The sequence below is a fragment of the Micropterus salmoides genome, unplaced genomic scaffold (genome assembly GCF_014851395.1).
Source record: "Micropterus salmoides isolate LMB-PRFRI ecotype aquatic unplaced genomic scaffold, ASM1485139v1 Ms_hic_scaffold_10, whole genome shotgun sequence".
Lineage (NCBI taxonomy): Eukaryota > Metazoa > Chordata > Actinopteri > Centrarchiformes > Centrarchidae > Micropterus > Micropterus salmoides.
This window is the reverse complement of record NW_024040041.1, coordinates 26,851,788-26,873,251: the sequence shown is the minus strand read 5'-3', so window position 1 is coordinate 26,873,251 and position 21,464 is coordinate 26,851,788. Positions and strand designations below refer to the sequence as shown.

The 21,464-nt window shown below is 41.5% G+C and overlaps 3 protein-coding genes across 4 annotated transcripts; 1 reads left to right on the top strand and 2 right to left on the bottom strand.

Annotated features, from left to right (window-relative positions):
• Positions 1-14: 14 nt before the first annotated feature.
• Positions 15-4,224, bottom strand: tmub2 (transmembrane and ubiquitin-like domain containing 2). The gene is made up of 3 exons (XM_038705512.1): positions 4,092-4,224; positions 1,633-2,251; positions 15-1,201 (listed from the first exon to the last, which is right to left on the bottom strand). The coding sequence occupies exons 2-3, from the start codon at positions 2,247-2,249 to the stop codon at positions 808-810; spliced, it is 1,011 nt and encodes a 336-aa protein (XP_038561440.1). The 5' UTR covers positions 2,250-2,251; positions 4,092-4,224; the 3' UTR covers positions 15-807.
• Positions 4,225-5,546: 1,322 nt separating this feature from the next.
• Positions 5,547-8,917, bottom strand: asb16 (ankyrin repeat and SOCS box containing 16). 2 transcript variants are annotated; one of them, XM_038705473.1, is made up of 7 exons: positions 8,578-8,917; positions 8,120-8,461; positions 7,772-8,039; positions 7,120-7,528; positions 6,870-6,953; positions 5,991-6,101; positions 5,721-5,906 (listed from the first exon to the last, which is right to left on the bottom strand). In XM_038705473.1, exons 2-7 carry the CDS (start codon positions 8,454-8,456, stop codon positions 5,721-5,723), a joined length of 1,395 nt encoding a protein of 464 aa, XP_038561401.1. In that variant the 5' UTR covers positions 8,457-8,461; positions 8,578-8,917. The 2 variants fall into 2 exon arrangements, with proteins under 2 accessions (XP_038561408.1, XP_038561401.1); XM_038705480.1 differs by lacking the exon at positions 8,578-8,917 and having other exon boundaries at positions 5,547-5,906; positions 8,120-8,456.
• Positions 8,918-10,957: 2,040 nt separating this feature from the next.
• On the top strand, positions 10,958-21,223 carry hrob (homologous recombination factor with OB-fold). Its single transcript, XM_038705459.1, has 10 exons — positions 10,958-11,158; positions 11,377-11,427; positions 11,580-12,578; positions 12,860-12,943; positions 14,201-14,335; positions 16,740-16,848; positions 19,179-19,264; positions 19,341-19,463; positions 19,576-19,792; positions 20,949-21,223. Exons 1-10 carry the CDS (start codon positions 11,147-11,149, stop codon positions 21,002-21,004), a joined length of 1,872 nt encoding a protein of 623 aa, XP_038561387.1. The 5' UTR covers positions 10,958-11,146; the 3' UTR covers positions 21,005-21,223.
• Positions 21,224-21,464: the final 241 nt, after the last annotated feature.

Genomic DNA, 21,464 nt, shown 5'->3' with positions numbered 1-21,464 from the left:
TATACGGACACAGATTTGGTTTGAATTGCTTTAATTTGAGACATCACTGAAGCCAGAGCAGTCCAGCATAATCAAGAGGGTTCAATGTCCCCCTCCAAATCTTTAAGTGCCAGATGCAGGTTCATTCGATTTACAGAAAATACACATTATATTTACAATATCTTCTCAAAAAGTGTCTATTTTTATGTTTAGTGATTATTTAAATTAGCCTATGTTTACATAGCAACAGTTTTTTGAGCAACAAAAATATCTGATGATTTCAGCCTATCACTGAGGCAGCTGTACAGTCCACATTTACTCACAGAGAGCTTAAATCATTCAAATGACATGAAATAATGCTAGACTGGCACACAGCACAACAGTGAGTGGTTCCATAAGATTTTAGATTCTTATATCCATCAGTCAATTTTGCATTTTTTCTTGAACACAGAAGCAGTGGCCTGAAAAAACAATGAGGTACAGGGAAGGATTATTAATCTTAAAAAGAGCAGACAGGATTAAGCCAGAGTGTTTAAACATGGAGTGAACCACTAAGTCATGTTGAAGAGAAGCTAAAGTATGGTTCAGCTGCAGGTTAGTTACCGCACATAAACTGTACAATCAGTCATCAGTTTATGTATTTTTATCTTGGTACATGCACAAACTGGCTCACCTAGCCACCCACACACTCACTCTGCAGGAATCAAATCATCTGTGGCCTCACCGAGCCCCTTTTTGAGTAGCCTGGCTCTCCAGACCCACTGCTGTAGTTTTTTTTATTTTACCTCACAACAGTCAGCTGTAAGCGAGAGCCCTCTCTCTGCCTTTTCAGCGGCTGTGCATCCCAAATATCAGAAAGCTGAAGAACACAGTAACTCCCACGAGGGAGATGGTCGCAGGGGCGGTGAAAAACTGCCTGTAGTTGATGCGGAAGTACCACACCACAGCCAGTATCACCACAAACACAGGCACCACCAGGCTGCTGGTGCTGACGGCAACACCAGCAGCCCGGAATCCTCCAGAGACCCCGGGCCCGACTCCTGGTCCAGCCCCAGACTGAGCCCCCTCCTCTGGAGTAGCCTCGTGCAGAGCCTGTGAGATGTGGCAGTGGATCACGCTGTTGTGAGTGATGTTTAGTGATATCAGAGTCCTTTTGGGATCCTGCAGCAACTGGCCTTGGTAGATAAGTTTGATTTGATGCTCCCGACCTGAGAAGTATTTACTGGAGAAGAGAAAGAAGAGCCGTTAAAAGATATTAAAGTAACAGTAAGAATAGTTATAGTTAGATGAGAAGATGAATACCACTCTAATGTCTGCACCATAAATTTGACGCTACAGCCAGTGAGCTTAGCTTGGCATAAAGACTGCAAGCAGAGGGAAACAGTTTGCCTGGCTCTGTCCAAAGCTTACAACATTGGTAGATGTATTTTGTTAACTCAGCTCAATACCTGTGAAGCTCACTAACTAAAATATAAGACCTTGTTTGTTGAATTTGACAAAAAAAACTGTTAAAACAAACTGTAGGAAACAAGACATCACCTGTTACTAGCTGTTTACCCCTGTTTCCAGTCTTTATGTTAAGCTAAGCTAACTGACGGCTGGCTGTAACTTCTGGGAGTGGTATCCGTTTTCGCCGGTGGATGGTTTACCAACCTTTTCAGTACTCCAACTGTATCCTGTGGTTCTACAACAGCGACTTCCTCCGTGTCATTTAAATACTTCAGACGGACAGAGATGTAAGTGGTGGTAGCAGTTGTAGTGGTGTTGGTTGGGGAGATGGTCGTGGACAACATCGGCATATGGTTTATAATTTTTTTATCTTCCTCCTCCAGGTCCTCATCATCATCATCAACTTCATCATCATCCTCATCTGAAGTATGCAGCCTTCCAGCCTGTTGTTGTTTGCTCTGTATGTCCAGCAAGAGATCTCTCCTAACCCCCTCGGCTCCTTCTCCTGCCCCCTCACCCTCTCCTCTGTCAGTCCCCGACTCGCTGTCATCCGGCTTGTTCTCTTGTGAAGGTGGAGGAGTCTGCTGTTCAGGGGTGTCGGCACTGGAAGACCCTCCGCTGTAACTGTCATGGCCTCCCAGTCTGATAAGAGAGGCGTGAGCGCCCACAGTGAGGATGGTGCCCAGTATATGGTCTCCCCGGTCAGCCACGTGGGTTGAGAGCCAAGCCAAGACGAGGGCCAGGGCCAGGAGCAACACGCCACCTGCTGCCGTTACCTCGGCCTCCATCCCATCCAACATGGTCAGTGCACACACTGCCATCTCTGTCCCCCAAAAGACAAGAAGAATATGACACAAAAATACACTATAAGTCAAGCAAAGTTAATATATATTGGCACAAATAACAAATTCACCCCAAAAGGCTTTACAGTCTGTATAATCTCATTCACACAATGTTAAAGACTCAATTTGAATTTCTGGGAATCTAATCTGTTTCACTGCATAGAATAACCACGATGCATAGAGGTTCTTTTCACAAATAATGATGAATTTGTTAACTGAGGTTCAGAGATTTAATGTTGTATAGTGCAACTCAATATAAATATGTCAACCAACTGAGATTTTGTATAACTGTATTATTATCTGGAGTCATAAAGGGCCATTGTTGTTAATCACCGAGCAGGACGGATTTATGGTAATATCGTCTTTACAGGAATTCAGTGCAGAAGGCTGCAACTCAAATTATAACAGAAAGAGATATGAAGACATGAATCCTGTGCTTGACAACTTACACTGGCTGAACATTAACATCAGTAGTGATTTTAAAATTCTACTTTCACTTTTAAAGCATTAGTTGCCCTCACTCCAAATTATATTAAGGATTTATTAACTCCCTATGTGCCTGGACGTTACTTTGAGCAGAGGATGCAGCTCTGCTGGTTACTTCAAGATCCTGTGACCAGGCCTTCGTGTTGAGATCAGACAGGCTACATAATAAGCGTCTTATAAATCCCTTCTTAAAACCTTTTAAAAAAAATTTTGGTTTGTTTTGTTCATTCCACATTTTTCAACTGTATTTTATCCCCCTGGTGTTTTATAATGCCGGTGTTGTTTTTATTTATTTTTGTTTTTATCTGTTTTGTTCTTTCTGTAAAGCACTTTGTAACCTTGTTAACAACAGAGTTACATAGCTAAAGTTTGTTATCATATATTTATATATAACTGGATTTGCCAATTTGCTAATAACGAAATTAATCTATAAATCGTCACAGTATAAGATCACATATGACAGATTGATGGTCCTTATGTACTATATATAACTTTGGCAATATTGTTGCTATACATTCATGCCAATAAAGCTAATTTGAATTTGATTGTAGAATATTTTATCCATGTGTCCCACTCATTACTTATATTTTTAAATTAGAAAACATTGGTTTCATTGGTTTGTACAGGAAATGTAATCAATTGCTTACAGACCGACATTCTTTCTGACCTTGCAGCCCTGATAGAGTTGTATTCTGAGTAAACAGAGCTTCTGTACATCAGTACAAATGCTACTTTACACAAGACATTGATTACATTACATAACCCTCAGGTTTCTTCACATTTACTTGTCTCTATACACATCAACACTATAAAGACAGTAACGTTAAATGTCATAGCTCGGTAGTTACATAAAGATGTCCTGATGCTGGATTGATTGCAGAAAAACAAGTAAATAATCCTTTTACAAGGCATTACCATGTGGAAAAGGATATTATGTAGGATGAAAATTACTCAACGTAAAGCTCAGGAGCAGCTATCAACAGCTGTGTCTTGTAGCTGTGAAGCTATGTCCAAACACCCAGCTGTCCAGTGTTTTCTCCTGCCATGTTAGTTATTATACTCGACATTCAATATTTTAGACAAAATATGAGCTGTTATGTAGTCTCATCATCTGTGTTGCTAACTTATTTTATAGTTAATGCTGCTGTTGCTAGTAAGCGAGCTAAGTTAGCTTGCGAGCTAAGCCTACTACTAGCTACTAGCTGAAAAACGACCTTCGGCTGTTGACGACTCAAACTTGCTCGACTTGTTTTCACGCCAAAAGATTTCAAACTGAACACAGGGTTCGTGTGAACGTGTGCGCGTCTTTACTGTTCAAATATTAAATTATCTTACCTGCCAGCTGTAAAATCAGTGCATGTTTGGAGAAGAGGCTCAATGCTAGTTAGCAGCTACTGCTTAACAACCACATACAAACACAGGGGTGACGTCATCACGTCATCCCCGGGCAGTACGTGCGCTTGTTTTGGAAATGGGTCATGCCTGTTGCTCCTCGTGCTCATTCAATAATAACTATATACTTTTAAACGGTGGTGGAAAACGCATAAGTTACTTTTTTTTTTTTAAGTTAGTACCAATATCACAACGTAAAAACACTCAATTACACGTAAAATCCTTGCATTCAAGAATACTTACCAGCAAACATGTACTATCTATCAAAAGTAAAACTAAGTATCAAAATGAAAGTACTCCTTATGCAGGTTTTCTTTTATTTTCTTTTATTTCATTTCACTATAACAATGGGTCATATGTTATAGATTGATCACTGATCATGTTTTGTATTTAAAATCTTTATCTGGTAACTGGTAGCTTAATTAAATCAATGTAGTGCAGCAAAAAGTACAACATTTCCATTTGAAGTGGAGTGAAGCAGAAGTATGAAGTAGTATATAGCCTACATATATTTTTCATGTATATCTTGGCCAATTTGTGTGTTTTAATATTTTACTTGAATCATGATTTAAAGTACAAGTGAATTGCATTCACCCTAATATTACTAGCACTGTTGTTTTGAGTGGAATAATACAACATGTATTATTTATTCTGTTAATAGCAAGCCATTTTAACATTTATTCCTTAACACTTACCAGTCGCTATTTAAAAGCTACTAGTACTTATTTATTAGTTACTAATAACTATTTCCGTTTTACTGGTAACATTTGATTAGAAATAGTACTTAATTTTGTTTTACTAGTGACCATTCCATTAGTTACCACTAACTATTTTTTAGTTACTAGTAACTAATTGCATTTTACTAGTATCAGTTATTTAGATACTAAATAGATACTAAATTTCTTTGGATTGCTAGTCATTAATGACTATTTAAATGGCTTGTAGTTAGTAACATTTTAATTGTTACTTGTAATAATTGAATAGTTACTAGTAACAAGTAAAAAGGGGATGTCTGAACTGCAGAGCCCTATAGATTTCAATGCCAAAAATAACCAAAGTAACTAAAATATAGTTTTAAAAAATGATGTACTAGCATTGAATAAATTGTTATAGATATAATGGAATAGTTACTAGTAACTAATAAATAAGTACTAGTAGCTTTTAAATAGCGACTACATCTTGAGGATTAAATGTTAAAACAGCTTGCCATAATCTGTTTGTATATCATGTAAATCAAGAAAGGTATTCATAGAATTAATTTCATTATTGTGAAATTAATGTAATTTTTGTGCATGCAGTTTGTTGCTGAAATTAGTGTTAAAACAATAGTATGAACCAAATAATACAATATAAATAAAGGGTAAATAAATTAAAACAAAAATAAATATTAATCCAACAGGAGGTAAAGTTGTGTTTATTGCCTATTAATGATTTCCCTTACACATGAACAGATAACAGTATCTCATTAAAAGCATTTCAAGTTGACAAAGTTAGTTGTTAGTTTAAAATAAGAAACAAGTTACTCTAATGTTTTTCCAAAGAGGCACCATACTTTTAAAAAAGTATATGAAGTTACTGGAGCGTCCCATCGTTACACAGCAGCAGGTAATCCCTCACAGAGCTGGGAATGTCCAGTTCACTGACCACCGAGTAACATCGGGCTCCGAGGTGCAGGCGTAAAGCACATCGACAGAGATGCTGCAGAGAGCGAGGCTGACCGCTTCGCTGATGCACCAAGTCCAAGAAAGACCTCTGCTCCTGACGGGCAAACAAACAAAAACACTAGAGCACCGGATGGTAAACAAGAATAGAAAAGGTGATTTAACACCGCTGACAGCTCACCTCATGTATCTCACTGGATAAAGAGACCATCCACTCACAGGGAGGGATAGATGTATACGAGTTCAGCATCACCTCCAGAGTGGCCGGAGAGAGGACACACTGCTTCAACATCTGTAGAGACGAAATTTAAAAGTCAAATATGTCCACTTCATACTATCCAACTTCTGAAAAATTAACTGAATTCTACTGGACCGATTTTTGAAAAAGCACTATTGAGTCAAACTACACTAAAATAGAAATGAGGGTAGATTTTAGGGGTCAATTCTTGTCTGTCTGACTTCATTAAAAGGATGTATTACATATTTTGTCATGTTTGGTATTTTATATTATATAATTTACTTTATGTGTCCTTAATGATAACTGATTCTGTTTTCCTTGTCATCATTAATAGACTTCTGAAACATGAAATAGTTCTATTAGATATACTGGATATTTCCAGTGTGGATATGAATCAGTATTCTGTATTCTGCATATTTTGGCATGTATGGTTTTATCGATTATTGATGTGGTAGTTGTCTCAGTTGTTGAATGTGTCACCTATTTTGATGGCTTCAGTATAAAGACGGTCTTATTTCACATTGTGAATTTGATGCCTTATCAAAATTCTTGAATAAAACCGTGTGTCTCTGATAAACTGCTGACAGTGTGCAGGTCTTGTGTCAAAGTCTCTTCCGCCCTTGAATGGTGTTTCCCATAGCGCCCCTCTCAACAGTTGAGGTAAAGGTTAAGGTTAGGTTTTCTTTTGTGTAGGTGTAGCAGAGATAATCAGTTGGGGTTAGGGTTTAGGTTCAGGTAAAGGGGAAACGCACCTGTGTTAAAAAACAGCTAATCTTGCATGTATCACTATCACATTCTCTCAGTGTGGTTGTTTTATATAACCTTTGGTGAAACAGGTTTAGCTCCATGGTTCAGAAGTGACCGTGCTATTGCTTCTGGTTGCTGGTCCGGGTAATCTTCAACCACCTTAAAGAACAAGCAGAAAACTGTTTATCTCACTGCCTGAGCAAAAAAAAGATCCAAAAATAATATCTATATTGATCAATGTCTTTCAGATTCTAATATTTCCTGTTTCACATAACTTGAACTAACTGACGCTAATCTTGAAATCCATCCAGCACGTGTTAGCTACCTGTAACAGACAGTCCAGTGGTGTGTATCCTGCACAGTTGGCAACATATGCCTTGGCTCCATGCTGCAGGAGGACGTCTACAATGCGGGGGCTGCAGTTTCCACAGGCGTTGTGCAGTGGGGTGTGCTGCTTCCTGCCTGCAGTTCTGGGGTCAGCTCCTGCACCCAGCAGCTTTTGGATCACACGTAAATAGCGTCCGGCCTCAGAGGGCCTCTCTGCACCGGCGCACGCAGCGTTCAAAGGGGTCTCCCCCTCTCGATTTGTGGCTAACACATCTGCCCCGTGGCTGAGGAAGAGCTCCACAAGCTCCTCCAGGCCTCGCCGAGCGGCCACGTGCAGAGGTGTGATCCTTGACTCCCTCATCCTCACATTTACCTCTGCACCTCCCTCTAACAGCAGCTCAGCACACCTGGAGACAAAGGCACAGATTCGGATCACACCATGTGCCAGCATCAATAACATTCAACATGTTTTCTCTAGTCTTCTTTCTCTAACATTAGTTTCCATGTACAGCACTTTGATCAGCTTAAGCTGTGTTTAAATACGCCAACTTACTCACAAATAAATTCTTTTGGTAATTTCTTATCTTATATCTGAATAATAATATATAATATAACAATATAATAATGGTTAGTTATCGTATATCACTAACTGGAATGACTGGACAGAGGTGCAGAAATGAAGAGGAGCGCTGCCGTCTGCAGCAAGCAGTTCAGGATCTGCTCCATGAGAAAGCAGCAGCTGGACACAGACAGCATGGCCGCCTATACAGGCGTCATGGAGGGCCGTCTTTCCTCCGGGGTCAGCGTTCACGTCAGCTCCTCGAAACAGCAGCTCCTCCACACACCCTGCGTGTCCTCTGCTGGCAGCCAGACGTAATGCTGAAGTTTGCTTCACCTTGGAGCTCAGCGTCCACATGCCTGACAGAGGAACAGGAAGGCTGTCATGTATTAAAGTATTTATGTAAGATTATAAGAAAGAGGTCTTGAAGTCATAGTACCCATCTCTGGAGCCCACACCATCTCCTCATGCACCGTCTCCATCAGGGCGTTGACCATCGCAGGGTCCTTCAGCACTGCATACACTCCTTTCATGTCCCCACACATGAAGGTGTTGTGGACAGCAGTGTCTCTGCACCGGGCCTGGGGTGGAGGGGCCCGGACCTCCTGGAGCCGCTGCTGCCTGGGAGGAGGCTTGGGGGCCCGGGGCAGCGGAGCCCTGGTCAGGGCTCTCCTTTGACCCAACGCTCGCCGAGAATCCTCCCATTCCTGAAACTGCTGCTCCAGTCTCAGAGAGCGCAGTGAGGTAGAAGTGAAAGGAAATGTGTCCCTTGACATGGCACCTTAAAGGGAGCACCAAAATCAGCACTGGAAATCCACACAAAATCCCAAGCGGTTTTGCCTTTAAAGCACTGGGCAGTACTGTTCAGAAAAATGTCAGCCCACAGCTTTTACTCACCATTCACCGGAACAGCAGTGAGTCACAGGGGTCCAAGCAGAGGTCAAGTAAAACTTTCATAACTTAAATCAGTCTTGCATTCCTTTTATGTAAAATACTACAGGGACAACTCCAAATTAAATGCCCTTGCTTTGTGGAAACAGTCACAAGGTTGTTGTTCAAATAAAACTTCAGTTATTAATAGATCAGAATGCAAGCTGACACTTGTATTACCCAAAATGACCACCAAACGGCAGTATTGGTCCTGTAATTACGTTCTCCAAACAGCCATTCAAAACAAAGAACCAAGAAATGCCAAGATGGACCACATCCCAATCGGAAGACCTGTGGAATGAGGAATTATGACCGATGTGAATTGTCGGCTTGGTCACAACTTTTAAAATGTGTTGAAGGCTTTTTATGAGCATGTGTGATACTGTAAGTGTGGAAAAACTGACCAGTGGCAACCATAAATGATAAAACCCAGAGCCATTAACAGCTTCCATCTGATTTAAAAAGTCAAAATGAGGAAACAGCATTGTGAGATTGTCCTTAACTAATGTATTTCCTGTAAGAAAATCTAAAACGTGGACATGCAGCAGGCAATCACATATTTGAGTGAGATAGTGTACAGTTAGGGGCGGCACTGTCACCTCACAGCAAGAAGGTCGTAGGTTCAAACCCCAGTTCTGTGTGGAGCTTGCATGTTCTCCCCGTGTCTGCTCCAGCTTCCTCCCACCATCCAAAGGTGATACATGCAGTCTGGGTTAATTGGTGACCCTAAATTGTCCTTAGGTGTGAGTGTTGTCCTATGTGTGGCGACCTGTACCCTGCATTGCGCCCAATGTCAGCTGGGATTGGCTCCGGCCCCCCCGCGACCCTGTATGCAGGATAAGCAGTTGACGATGGATGTTTTGAAAATGATTCACAACATTACTAGTAGCATAATTGTCCTTCCATTTAAAATAATTCTTCACTGGTTTTTGCACAATAGATAATTTGGTATGGGAATTCAAAAAGGTCAGGTACAGTCTATTTGTAGCTAATCTCAAGCTTTCTATCCAATCACACAATCTTCCTTTGCCCAGTAGGCATGGACATTTCCATTTTTTATGAGCATTTTAAGGACTTCTTCTCCAATGCCCCCAGAGGCAATAGAAATAATATTTGGATATCAGTTTCATTTTTCTGTCGTTGCTTTTAAATGTGGTGCTCATTTTTTAAAATCTCTATTTGCAGAGACTGGGATTTGTATTCCGCGGCTGCAGATGGAGAACTTGAAGGTCAAATTAAACAAATGCAGCTTCTTCCAACAGCAAGTAAATGTGGTGTCTGCAGACTGGGGTTATGAGCTGGAAGCAGTCCCATCACAAGAGGTAAGATTCACCCCACTGCCTTTGCTAGCCCAAGCCTACGGAAAATGGAAAGGAACATGCAGAATTACAGTTCAATGAAGCTGGAGCAGTCCGTCAGTGATGCAGAAAAGTACTTGCACAGACACCAATCCCCTCAGTCATTTTCAAACTGGGAGCAGTTGAACAGAATAGGCTCATTTTGACCTAGAAATCAGATACAAACCAGTTTGAGTAATTACACATCAGAGCTGTTGATCCTACTTCTGTCCTCTCAGAGGAGCTTAGGTGTGCACTACAAAGGCAACATATTTCTCAAAGGCTCAAAATTCATTTTAGCATTTCTACTGTTTGGGTAATGGAGACATTGTACTTTTTAATCATTTTGATGCAGTGTATAATTTACTGTCAGCTGGTGCAGAGGAATGTAAAGTCTCAGTATTTCAAATTGTCAGTGTTTTCCACACTTTCAGCTCTTTTTGTTTACAGGAAGATCACTGACCACTTATTGTAGTATTGTTTTAAGTTAGGCCATTTTAAACTTATTAGTCTTGTTTATTTTAGGTTTGATTTTACATGGTGCATCATTTGAACTATATTTCTTTGTTTCTGGTGCTGAACCTGGTGATGGGTGTGCTAGGATTCCACTTACTTTTGATGCCAATATGTTTTTTTGTGGCACATTCTAGTGTGGTGTTTTTATTTGAAGATTTGGGGTTTGTGTTATATTAGTCACAGGTAGTAACCAACTAACCCTTAATAAAAAGAAGTTATGGCAGTAAACCCACCTTCTTAATTGAAGGCCCTGTGTCTCAATTCAACTATTAATTTTAGGTTTTTACTACTCCTATAAGTTACAATTGTATTAATTCAATATAAGACTAAAGGAAAAATACAGTAAATACGGTAAAGCTTAGCTAAAATCAAATTAAACTGCTTGAAATGCGCGGGCGGACGTGATTGGGAGTGAATCCTCTCCCTCTGTTTCAACACTCTTTGTAAATACTCTTACGTCATTACGTCGTGTTTGAACCTGGCGGCGCGATACCAAGCAGCAGCACAGCCCTCCCCAAAGTTTTTCATTTAGCTCGCTGGCTAGCAGCGTTTAACTGTCAAAGTAAATGTATCGTAAAAGCAACACATTATATTTAAAAGGCGTTATTGGATAGTATTTGATGCCTCAGTAAGTTTGGGGTAACTGTCCAAACAATCAAATACGTCTTTCATCGCGATATCTCATGACTGCGATGGTAAGTAACGTTAAACCAACCCAGCAAACTAAAACCAATCAGAGCTAACTAAGCTAACATGTGCTAACACTAATCGTTCTCTGCACACACACAGGTGATACACATCACACGTTCTCTAGTTTATTAGGGCATCTCCACCTGCTAAATAGCATCTTGACGTTTATTGCCGCACATGCTGTGTTGACGTTTTATCAGTGTGTTGTTAACCTCTGTTACAGACCTGCAAATTAAGTGGCCTGTTCAGCATTGGCGAGGACTTTGATGATGAGGTGATTTCCCAGCAGCCTCAAACACACCTGATTTCAACTGTTACTTAACTGTCAGTGCGGGCTGCTCGCAGTCTGTAACATAATGATCCTCCTTCTGTTCCCCCTCTCTCACGCTGTTTGTGTGTGTACATGTGTGCGCGTGTGTTTCCCAGGACCTGCTGGGGACAGACTGGGTTGTCCGCTCAGCGTCTGGACCAGCCGATGTGGCAGCTGCTGTGTCATCTTGCACGCTGCGGGCCTCCTCTGTTGCTGTCAGAGAGCCGGAGGAAAATTGCCTTCAGCAAACTGGAGCGAGATCAGCTGCCCTGTGTAATGGCATAGCATCAAGGAGCAGCACGCACACGGCTGCTGGACAAACTGTTGCTTTGGGTCTGAGACAACTCCCCTCCTCCGCTCAGCCTCCCTCCTCCCGTCCTCCCGCACTGAATAACTGTCAGCCTAATTTGGCATCACAACAGAGTCATGCTAACGCGGAGGAGCCGCTGAAGCCGTCCGTGGCTCTGGATGATTTTGATGATTGGGATGTTGACCTGGCGGACCTGGATGAGTGTGACCGTCAGATCGGGCAGTCGCTTCATCCGCCTGCTCCAGCCCCACCTGAGCCCGCGGTCGTTCCTGCACATTCAGCCAAAACGCTACGGCCCCCGACCTGTGGAGGGATTCAGACACAACCTGATCGGAGCGTGAGAGCGCTCAGCACTGCACGCCAGGCTTCTTGCTCGTCTAGTCATAACATACCTCCCCGGACCATCTCCACTCCTCTTCTGCAATCTCCAAATCCCCGACCTGCTTTCCCATCTGCTCCACAGAGTCCTAGTGTTTTCCCTGGCCTTACAGCAACTTCTCCTGCCCCCAGCCCCATTTCCAGGACACTCAACAGGCCACAGCAGCCACAGAGACTGTGGGCAACTCCAGGACCCTCCCCTCACGGCCGTGGGCTCTTTGAGACAGTCTCCCCAGCGCCCTTTTCCTCCTCGTCTTTGAACTCCTCCACTCTGAGCCCTCATCCCCTTCACACACCGGTCCTCACCAACCGCCTGGTTCAACTGGTATCTGCCTCCAATAAGCTTCCTAAGAAGAGGCCTCGCTCTGAGCCTCACCGGCCGAGGACCCGCCGCTTCCCTGGCCCTGCTGGACTCCTGCCACAGCAGGTTAGTCTCATCCAGCGCTGGTGCGCTCCCTCTGCAATGCAGAAGTTCATCTGTCTGCATCTGCCTGGTTGCAGTGTGCTGACAGAGTTGCATCCTGTGAAATGAAAGTACAGAGCAGTCAAATCACATATATAATAATCTCACCCTCATAGTCTCTTCAGTCAGAAATGTTGCTGCATGATTTTAGCTCTAATGAAATGACGGTAATGTACATAATGTATTGGTTATGTGTTTGTTTTCCCACCATGGTGCCATGTAATAATGTAATTCTGCTCTCCCAGCCGCAGGGTCAGAGCCTGGACAACATAGTGGTTTCTGTCCCTCAGACTCCTGCTCACGGTGCGGTGGCCCGGTTACCAAGCCAGGTAATAAAAACATACGAGACAGGGATCTGCACAAAACACAAAACGGTTTTTATCATCTTATGAAAAAGTGCTACAACTAACAATTATATTCCCTATTGATTATTTTCTTGATTAATTGTTTGGTCTATAAAATGTCAGAAAATAATGGAAAAATGCAGATCAAATGTTCAAAACACAAATGTTCAATTTAATCTAGAAGACAAACAAAACCTGCATCATCTACATTGGAAAAGTTGGAACCAGTGAATTATGTTTATATTTTCTTTAAAAAATGACTTGATTAATTGATCATCAGGATAGTCCACTCACTAATCGTTTCAGTTCTAATGTGATCATTCCTCCTATGTGACAATCGGTGAATCCTCTCACAAAAGCGCTGTTAGTGAACTCAACGCTTCTGCAGACCCAAGTAGACATTTCCACGTACTTCTCACCGGGATAACCTGCTGCTCATCAACTCTACACTAAACTACACACAACGTTGCCTTCAGGTCCTACAGGGAAATTCCTACTTTCAAGTTTGAAAGTGTTTTATTTTTCCTCTGTCTCTCTGAAACAAAAGAGAGTTTTATTTTTATGTTTCTATCATCAATGGGAACAAATGCCCATGAAGGACGGAGGCGCACGGCACAATAGCCCTCTCCCCTGCCTCTCACCCACTGCATGCTGGGATAGCCTCCACCTGTCAGCTGCACTGAATAGGATAAGTGAGCATAGAAATTAGACGGATGTGAATTCACAGAATTGATGTTGTTTTGTGGAACAAAGGAGCAATACCATAATTTTCCTGTCTGCATTTGACAAGATGTCCACAGTTTCTAACATGACTTTTGTTTAGGCTTGCCGACAGCAGTTTTAACTATTTAGTAATTACAACACGCTTTGTTATTTCTGACCTGACTTGAAGGCAGTGTAAGGTTTTTATTTCCCAAACATTCCAGGGTGCATGTTTCTTTATATTGCTGTTTGTACATTGAGGTGTTAAATTTTTGATAAATAAGAGTCAAATGTAGATAAAAAAGACAAACTGTGCAACCCTCATAACATGAATTAAGTACTTGCACTCTGTTTTTTTTTAAAATTGTAATTTATAGGCTGTTATAAACACAGATACCGACTTATTTGCAGTTAGCTCATATCGGCCGATAATGTTGTAAACCTGATATTTTCAAGCCAGGAATGCGCAGTGTGATGTCATGACGGCTGAGTATTTTAAGTGTTTGTGAGTGAAAAAACAGTTTTGCTTTGATTTTAAAGGGTTCAAGCTCACAGAGCGAGGAAGAGGAGTTCAGCGGCGGTGCCTGGGCGGCGATGAAGGCAGACATGGGATTGGATGAGAGGAACCCCTTGTGCTTCCTGCACTCCTACAGTGTCATCATGGTGCTTCGAAAGGTGATCTCCCATTACTGTTACTGCTCTTTTGTTGTTCAGTTATAAACATAAACGCCATGAAAACACAACTACTACAACTGTTTCTAAATGACTGCATTTTTATTTAGGTCGAGCTGTTTTATAAAAAAATTATTATTCATCCTCCATCATAACAGACTGTGTCACTGTTGGAGGTCTATGGGCATAATCAAGACAAATGAAGGAGCTGTACTCGAGGTATTTTGTAATTATAAACAGTACGATCACTCATCAATCACTCTAATGGAGCTCTCTGTGCGTCGACCTCTGTTGAATAACTTCCCAGTATCTTTTGAGTGGCAGTCGTCGCAGGCTCTTAAACATGTTGGTTTCTGTCATGGCTGTTGACACAGGCTCCATTTACACGCACTGAGTCACTGGCAGGACACTGGCTAAGCTCATTCAGGTTAAGATGTTTACACGAGGGTCGGCTTCCCATAATCCCTGTTGGCATGAATAAACAAATTAACGCGCACCCCTCCCCACTACTGTTGACTGAACAATAACATGTTTCATCAAATGCAGCGGGGAGAACGGATGATCCCAACGGTAAACACTGCTCACTGCAGGTTATGCATCAACATCAGTACATCCCCGCAAACCTGGAGATGTTGTGCTGATGGTGAGAACAGAGACTCGAGGGCTGTGAGGCTGAGATAATATGACCATTTAATAGAGCATTATGTTTGGACAAAGTTATTGATTAATATAGCTGAGTTAAAGTATTCAACATATCAGTATTCTAATACCATGTTCACAGTTTGTAGTTTTCATTTTAGACAGAGGGCAGTGATTATTTGTCTGAATTACTAAAAACGTCTTCAACCTGAATAAATAATCTATAGTTGTGTGCATCGCTTCCTGCCACAGTGTCATTTCAGTGCTCTCACCTGATGGTGACTAAAGGGGAATTTTTACAATTCTACAAATGGATGCTCAGCAGTAAAATGTTTAGGACTAACGATAATATTTTACATTTGATTGCATTCAACAATTATGTTCTCAAATAATCGACTGATCATTTTGTGTATGAAATGACCAACAGCCCAAAATTCCCAAATATTCAAATGTATACAATTTAAAAACGCCAGAGGCCTGTACCACGAAGCAGGATTTGAGCTTATCCAGGTAACTGAGGTGAGTTTTCAGAAGTGTATATGTTGAGAGTCTTTCAGCCACTATTTGAGCACATTTTATGGCATGAATGGATTTTTTGTGTCATTGCTTTATGAAGTTAATTTAGAACAATGTTGGGAACACTTTTGAGTGTGTTAAATTAATTAATCTCATTTTTGAAGTGACAACGTGAAGTTTTTTAAAGTGAGGTGGAAATGCCGACACACAGCCGAGCTGAAAGAATAAGGCTGACATTTTCATACAGCTCATACGTGTCGTGGAAATTGTATTCCTGGTGAGAGGTTGAGCAAATAATTGAGTTACAACGAAACGTTGTCTTTGAAGAATTTATTTAACAAAAGAGAATAAACAGAGAAGTACTACAACAGAATCAGCTGGTTCTGTCTCCTAAGACAGTCACTAACGTCTGGCCCAGAGCAAACAATTGCATGATCATTTACACAGTCTGAGCATCTATGTTTTGGGGAACAAAAGATCCTTGACTGGTCCCAGTCAAGGACGGAGAAGAACAGCTAGTGAGGAAAATGATCAACAACCCCACATCCCTGACCTAAACCCCACACATGTGGACAGACTGGAATAACAAGAACAATAATAAAGATGGAACAGGTTAAAGATTTAAAACAATATATAAGACATAATAAATGGAGAAAAATAGCACTCTCATAAGTACTTGCATAAAAGATAAGTGTAAGAAGAAAACAATTTTCTGCCTTTACAATAAGAACACATCAAATCAAAGCAATATTGTAGACTCTGCCTTTTCATTTAAGCATTCACACTGTCTGCGATTTTCTGTCTCCCTGCATGCTTCAGATGCAGGCGTGCTACTTAGACCATGTCGTATTTCTGTAGTGTTACAGTTTAATCCTTGTTCGTAAAATATGACGCTCTGCTGACAGTGGACTTGTTCATGTCTGTGATTGGTCATCTGCTGCTAACACCGCCTCATTTATGTGAACGCAGTCCCGGCTGGATTGGGAAATCCTGGGCTGGGTTACCAAGTTGATAACCAGCTTTGTGGTACCGCTCATACCGATCGCGATTGTTGGGGTTAGTTAAGCCAGATAACGAAAACATATCCTGAGTATGTTGAACTCGCTTCGTGGTACAGGCCCCTGAACCATTTTTTCTTCGAGAATTACTGAAAAGATTGATTGATTTTATCGAAATGGTTGCAGGTTCAGTTTCTGGCAATCAGTGAATTGATTCACCAGGTAATAAGATTGTTTTTCCCTTATCATTATAGGCTGCACTTAAACAGCTGGCAAAAAACAAAGTGCCCAACATGGCCGTGCTCCTGAAGAGCATCGTCCACACACATGCTGATGCCAAGGCTGTGTTTAAAGACCCAACAGGTAGCGGACACTCTCTCACACACACAGCATAAATATACTGGCTCATTTTATGAATATGTATCACTTTGCAATAAATAACTGAAATATCTTCTTGTAAAAATACTCTATCCCCCAAATAAACTACAAACTGTGGTTAAAAAAAAAAAGTGTATTAAATTTAGGTGAATAAAAGAGAAAGGCGTGTGGGGGAGCTTTTAGCTGTTTGCTTCACATTTGACATTTGCTCACTGAGAACTCGCTTGATTGAGCTCCACATAGTAGAGGAGCAGAGTTCAGCCACGGTAACACGCTTGGTTACACACACACACACACACACACACACACACACACACACACACACACACACACACACACACACACACACACACACAGATATACCTGTATACATATACAGTATACACTCTTGTGAGCTAGATAACTCATAGACGAGAAAGGTTTCAGGACACTCAGGATGTCTTAAGCAGGAATATTTATGGAAGCCCGGCCAGGGAAAAAAAATGGCAACAGCAGTACAAGGTGAGAACACAGTGGAGTACCAAACCAAATCTGAAGGATACAACCTAGTGGGAAGTTTTTTTTCCTTCGTAGACCTGCAGAGATTCACTATGTGTCCAAATAATTTATATATTGTAGAGCCCGGCTGATAAATCCGCGTGCAGATATTATGAGATGTTATGAGCTAATTACAGATAAAACTGTATAATTTTTATAACTGCTGATAAATGACAGTTAAAAAATATAAGTGGCGAGATGGAGCCATAAATCATGTTACTGCATAGTTGGTCCACCAGAGGGCGCCCTGCAGCTCCTCTGTTGACATAGAGTAGTCATCTCTACGGCTGGCTGACTTTCGCCAACTTAACAGTCAAACGTAAGCTGCGGGGAATACAAACCGCGCGTTCAAGTCAGACACATTCTACCTGCATGAGCTTACTGTGAGCTTAGAACAATGACTGATCTCGGAGCGTTTCAAAGAGTAATGCTGCGAGATCAGGCTAAAGGTGGCCCCAACTGTGGTCGGCGGACTCAGCGATTGCAGCCACCTTGCTCCCGCAAGGTTTTAATGCCTTGTGACATGGTGACGTTTTGCAGCGCAAAGTCAGACACAATTTCTAACCAAAGCATGAGGTCAAACGCACCTAATATCAGCTGTGTTTCTGTTCAAAGTACTATTTAGAACAATACAAAGTTAACCTAAGCTTTATGTGTCATTCAAGTCACATGCAGCACTTTCTAAAGAGAGGCCCTCAGTTTGTCTGTAATGGAAAAAAAATAAAGATAATCTCAACCTTGGGTTGCGTAGGAGATGGACCACAGAGTTCATCTTTATCAAGGCAGCTGCATCAGTCAGTCAACCCAACAGACGGAGAGGAGAGACAGAGTTTCACTTGTTGTTCAGAGAGTCACAGGCTGTCCCCTTTAGCTTACTTTAGCTAAGCATATGATCCTAACATGACCTGGGGAAACCGTGTGATATTACTCTTAAAGAAGGAAAATTCCCTCATAGAAAGCCTGTTTTCTTTCTCCGTCTTGAGCGGTCACCTTTTATTGTCTGATCCACCTCTTAGCGGAGCTGGGTGCACTCATTATTAACACTCAGTAGTGGATGTTGTACTCAACACCGGACTTAAGTGCTTATTAGTGATTCAATTGCAGTAGATTGGCATCAGCAGTGGGTGGGTATTAAGTGCTTCTGACACCACGAGGGACAGTTCTGTCAGTAATGTGCCTCCCACCTGCTGAAAAGGTTTGCAGCTTTTATTTCTCCAGCAGACAGTTATCTCAGAAGCTGCCATCAGCCTCTTGGTGACTATACATGAACATGACTCACAAAATGAAAGGTTTATGTAATTTATTAAGCAAATATACTATACATTATCTGCTACCCACTTCTTAAATGTCAGAATAAGCTTTTCTCTCTCCTATATTATTGTAGTTTTATTACCTTTTGAGTGTTTGTCAAACAAAATACGCAATTTGAAGGTGTCATGTAGGGCTTTGGGGAAAAAATGTGGATGTTTTTCAATATATTCAGATATTTTAGAGTGCACACACACATTTTTGTACATTGTCTATTGTGAGTGAGTGATGTGCAATACTAAATTGATGGAAAATCTAGCATTGAATAATGGTGTTAATTTTAACAAATGTTTATTTTAATGCTATTTGTTTCTCCCCCATTAACTTAAATTCTTAAAGGTGTATAAGTGGAGTTGTCAGTCATTTGTAAATTAAATTTCCCAAAGAAAATCTTGGACTTGAAACCATACCTTATTTTAAATGAATTTCTGTTACGCTTGTTGTTCTGTTCATAATATTTTTGACTGAAGGGGAGATTCAGGGAACAGTGCATCGGCGTCTCCTAGAGGACAGAGCGGAGGAGCTGAAGGTCGGAGCTGTACTGCTGCTCAAACAAGTGAGACTCAAACCTCTGCCATGTCATAAAACTTTAATTTAACATGTGGTGCTAACTGCTTAACCTGAATGTTTAGGTGGGTGTGTTTTCCCCCTCCCATCGTAACCATTACCTGAACGTGACACCCAACAACCTGCTGCGGATCTACGCCCCTGATGGAGTCAGTCTGTCCTCCACTCAGCTCCCCCCGCTCACCCTGGTGAGTATCACCAGCTGGGAACAAGACTAGAACAGTTGCATTCCACCAAATATTAAACCCTTTCTGTCATCCTGTCAGCTGTCACGTCAAAACTTTTTACTTTCCTATCCAGGAGCCGCTGTTGACGTCAGCCGCTCGGTCTCCGAGCGTCCCCCGGGAGCCCGTGTCTCGGATGCACCTGGTGTTTGAGGAGGAGGATGACGAGGGAGATAAATGCTCTGAGGGAGGCAAAGACCCTCAACCCTCAACAGACACTAGAGCCGGCTCCAGCAGAGGCCCCCAACAGCCTTCTGGGAACCCAGCACTGCAGGACTCAGGCTGGGATGCAGGTGGGACCTCTCGTATGTAATAACACTTGCGGTGACAGAGAGATTAATTCTAGTCACATCCTGGGAATGCCAAGTGTCAGACTGCAGTAAAATTAAGTTTCTCTGAATAAAACGGCAGCACTTTCTGGTAACGTTTCGAGACATTAAACTCTCTGACCCAAACCCAATCTAACTGTAGCAAAGCAAAAAGGCTTCTGATTGCATTGTTCTGCACTAGAGCAGGCAGTAACCAGCATTTTCATTTAAAGTGGTTTTTCTTTTTGTTATTCAGTCAGTAAAACGTCAAATGAACAGATGACACATGATGATTCAGAATTTTTTGCCATTGTGAAATGGCTCCAGGGGCCTTATTATGTTTCCTTCAGTCTGTCGGTTAAAGACTCGTTCATTGAAAAATATTCCAACCAATATTTTGTACATTCAACGTCCTCTGAGGGTAAATCCTAATGACTGTGATGATCCTCAGAAATTCCACTCAGAAGTGTCAGACACATTTTTATAGATCTACAGGAGGGGGGAGTCACTTGTTACAGAAGACAACAGATTAAATTTTTAACGTTGGCTAACATGCTGATCATTAGCATGGGACACTAACATGGCAAAAATAATCAAGTTAGAGAATCTGAAAGTGTGGTAGAGCGGCTCGTCCACTCATCACAGGTTTGATCCCCAGCTCCTACTGTCCACATTTCAGCGTGTCCACAGGCGAGACTGAATGACTGATCTATGTAACTACATGGCCATTACCTTGGCAACCCTAATGACCATTACAGCATAGACTTTAACAAAAGTTAGTTGAGCTTCTAAATTAGAGCTGATTGGTTTTCTGAACGAGTGACTGATGTGTTTGGACCCTACTCTTTCTGCCCTCTGGGTGGACTACCTGGAAAGGTCTTGTAATTGTGTTTCTGTAGCAGTTCTTGGTGATTTACAAGTTGATTTTTGTTCAGATAAACACACTGTACAGCGCCTTCAGCAAACAGCCAACTGGTTAAGGTGCAAACCACGTAACCGCAAGGTCCCCACTTCATTGATCTAAAACTGTTAGGATGACATTTTTCCATGAAAACTAATTAATCTCTTTTACCTGCTGAATTGGAGTGAATTTGATGCAAATTGCACTTTGTTGCATGTTTTTGTGTGTGTGTCTGTTCAGATGATGACCTGGATGAACTCCTGGGAGAGTTACCTGAGGACGCCTACAGCCTTTGATCTAACGTTGCATCAGCAAACTTGCTCTTCACTGACTCGAGCAATTTTACGACTGAATAACACTAAAGATGTTTTGTTCTTCTGATATCACCTCTTTAATCCTCTGACCACTGAAGAACTTATGAAAATGTGTATCTGTTGTAAAGAACTTTTTTTCCCCTTGTCAGTCAACTGTGTTTAATGTCTAGTTTATAAATACCACAGAGAATGGGCTTGAGTTCATTTGTTGTTACCGTGCCATTGCTATGCATCACTGACGATTTATGCATTGTAAGAAGCAGTCAATCGAAGCCAACACATGCTCATTAATTAATTATAAAGCTCCAAAAATCAGCTCTGTTTAATTTCAGTTTCAAGTCTTATATGCTCGTAAAGACTGTAATTAGTCTGAGATTGTGTGTGCGCGTATTAAGGATGCGATTCCCTCACTATTTTTCATTTTTCATTCTTATCCGTCGTG

What these genes read in the sequence shown, in the direction of transcription:
- tmub2 (XM_038705512.1), bottom strand. Translation starts at nt 2,249, where the DNA reads ATGGCAGTGTGTGCACTGACCATGTTGGATGGGATGGAGGCCGAGGTA. An exon ending in ACAGTTGGAGTACTGAAAAG is followed by an intron (nt 1,202 to 1,632) that starts GTTGGTAAACCA and finishes TCTCTTCTCCAG; the next exon opens with TAAATACTTCTCAGGTCGGG.
- asb16 (XM_038705473.1), bottom strand. Translation starts at nt 8,456, where the DNA reads ATGTCAAGGGACACATTTCCTTTCACTTCTACCTCACTGCGCTCTCTG. An exon ending in ACCTCTGTCCAGTCATTCCA is followed by an intron (nt 7,529 to 7,771) that starts GTTAGTGATATA and finishes CTTTGTCTCCAG; the next exon opens with GTGTGCTGAGCTGCTGTTAG. An exon ending in CTAAACCTGTTTCACCAAAG is followed by an intron (nt 6,102 to 6,869) that starts GTTATATAAAAC and finishes TCGTCTCTACAG; the next exon opens with ATGTTGAAGCAGTGTGTCCT.
- hrob (XM_038705459.1), top strand. An exon ending in GCGAGGACTTTGATGATGAG is followed by an intron (nt 11,428 to 11,579) that starts GTGATTTCCCAG and finishes TGTGTTTCCCAG; the next exon opens with GACCTGCTGGGGACAGACTG. An exon ending in TGTGTTTAAAGACCCAACAG is followed by an intron (nt 16,849 to 19,178) that starts GTAGCGGACACT and finishes TTTTGACTGAAG; the next exon opens with GGGAGATTCAGGGAACAGTG.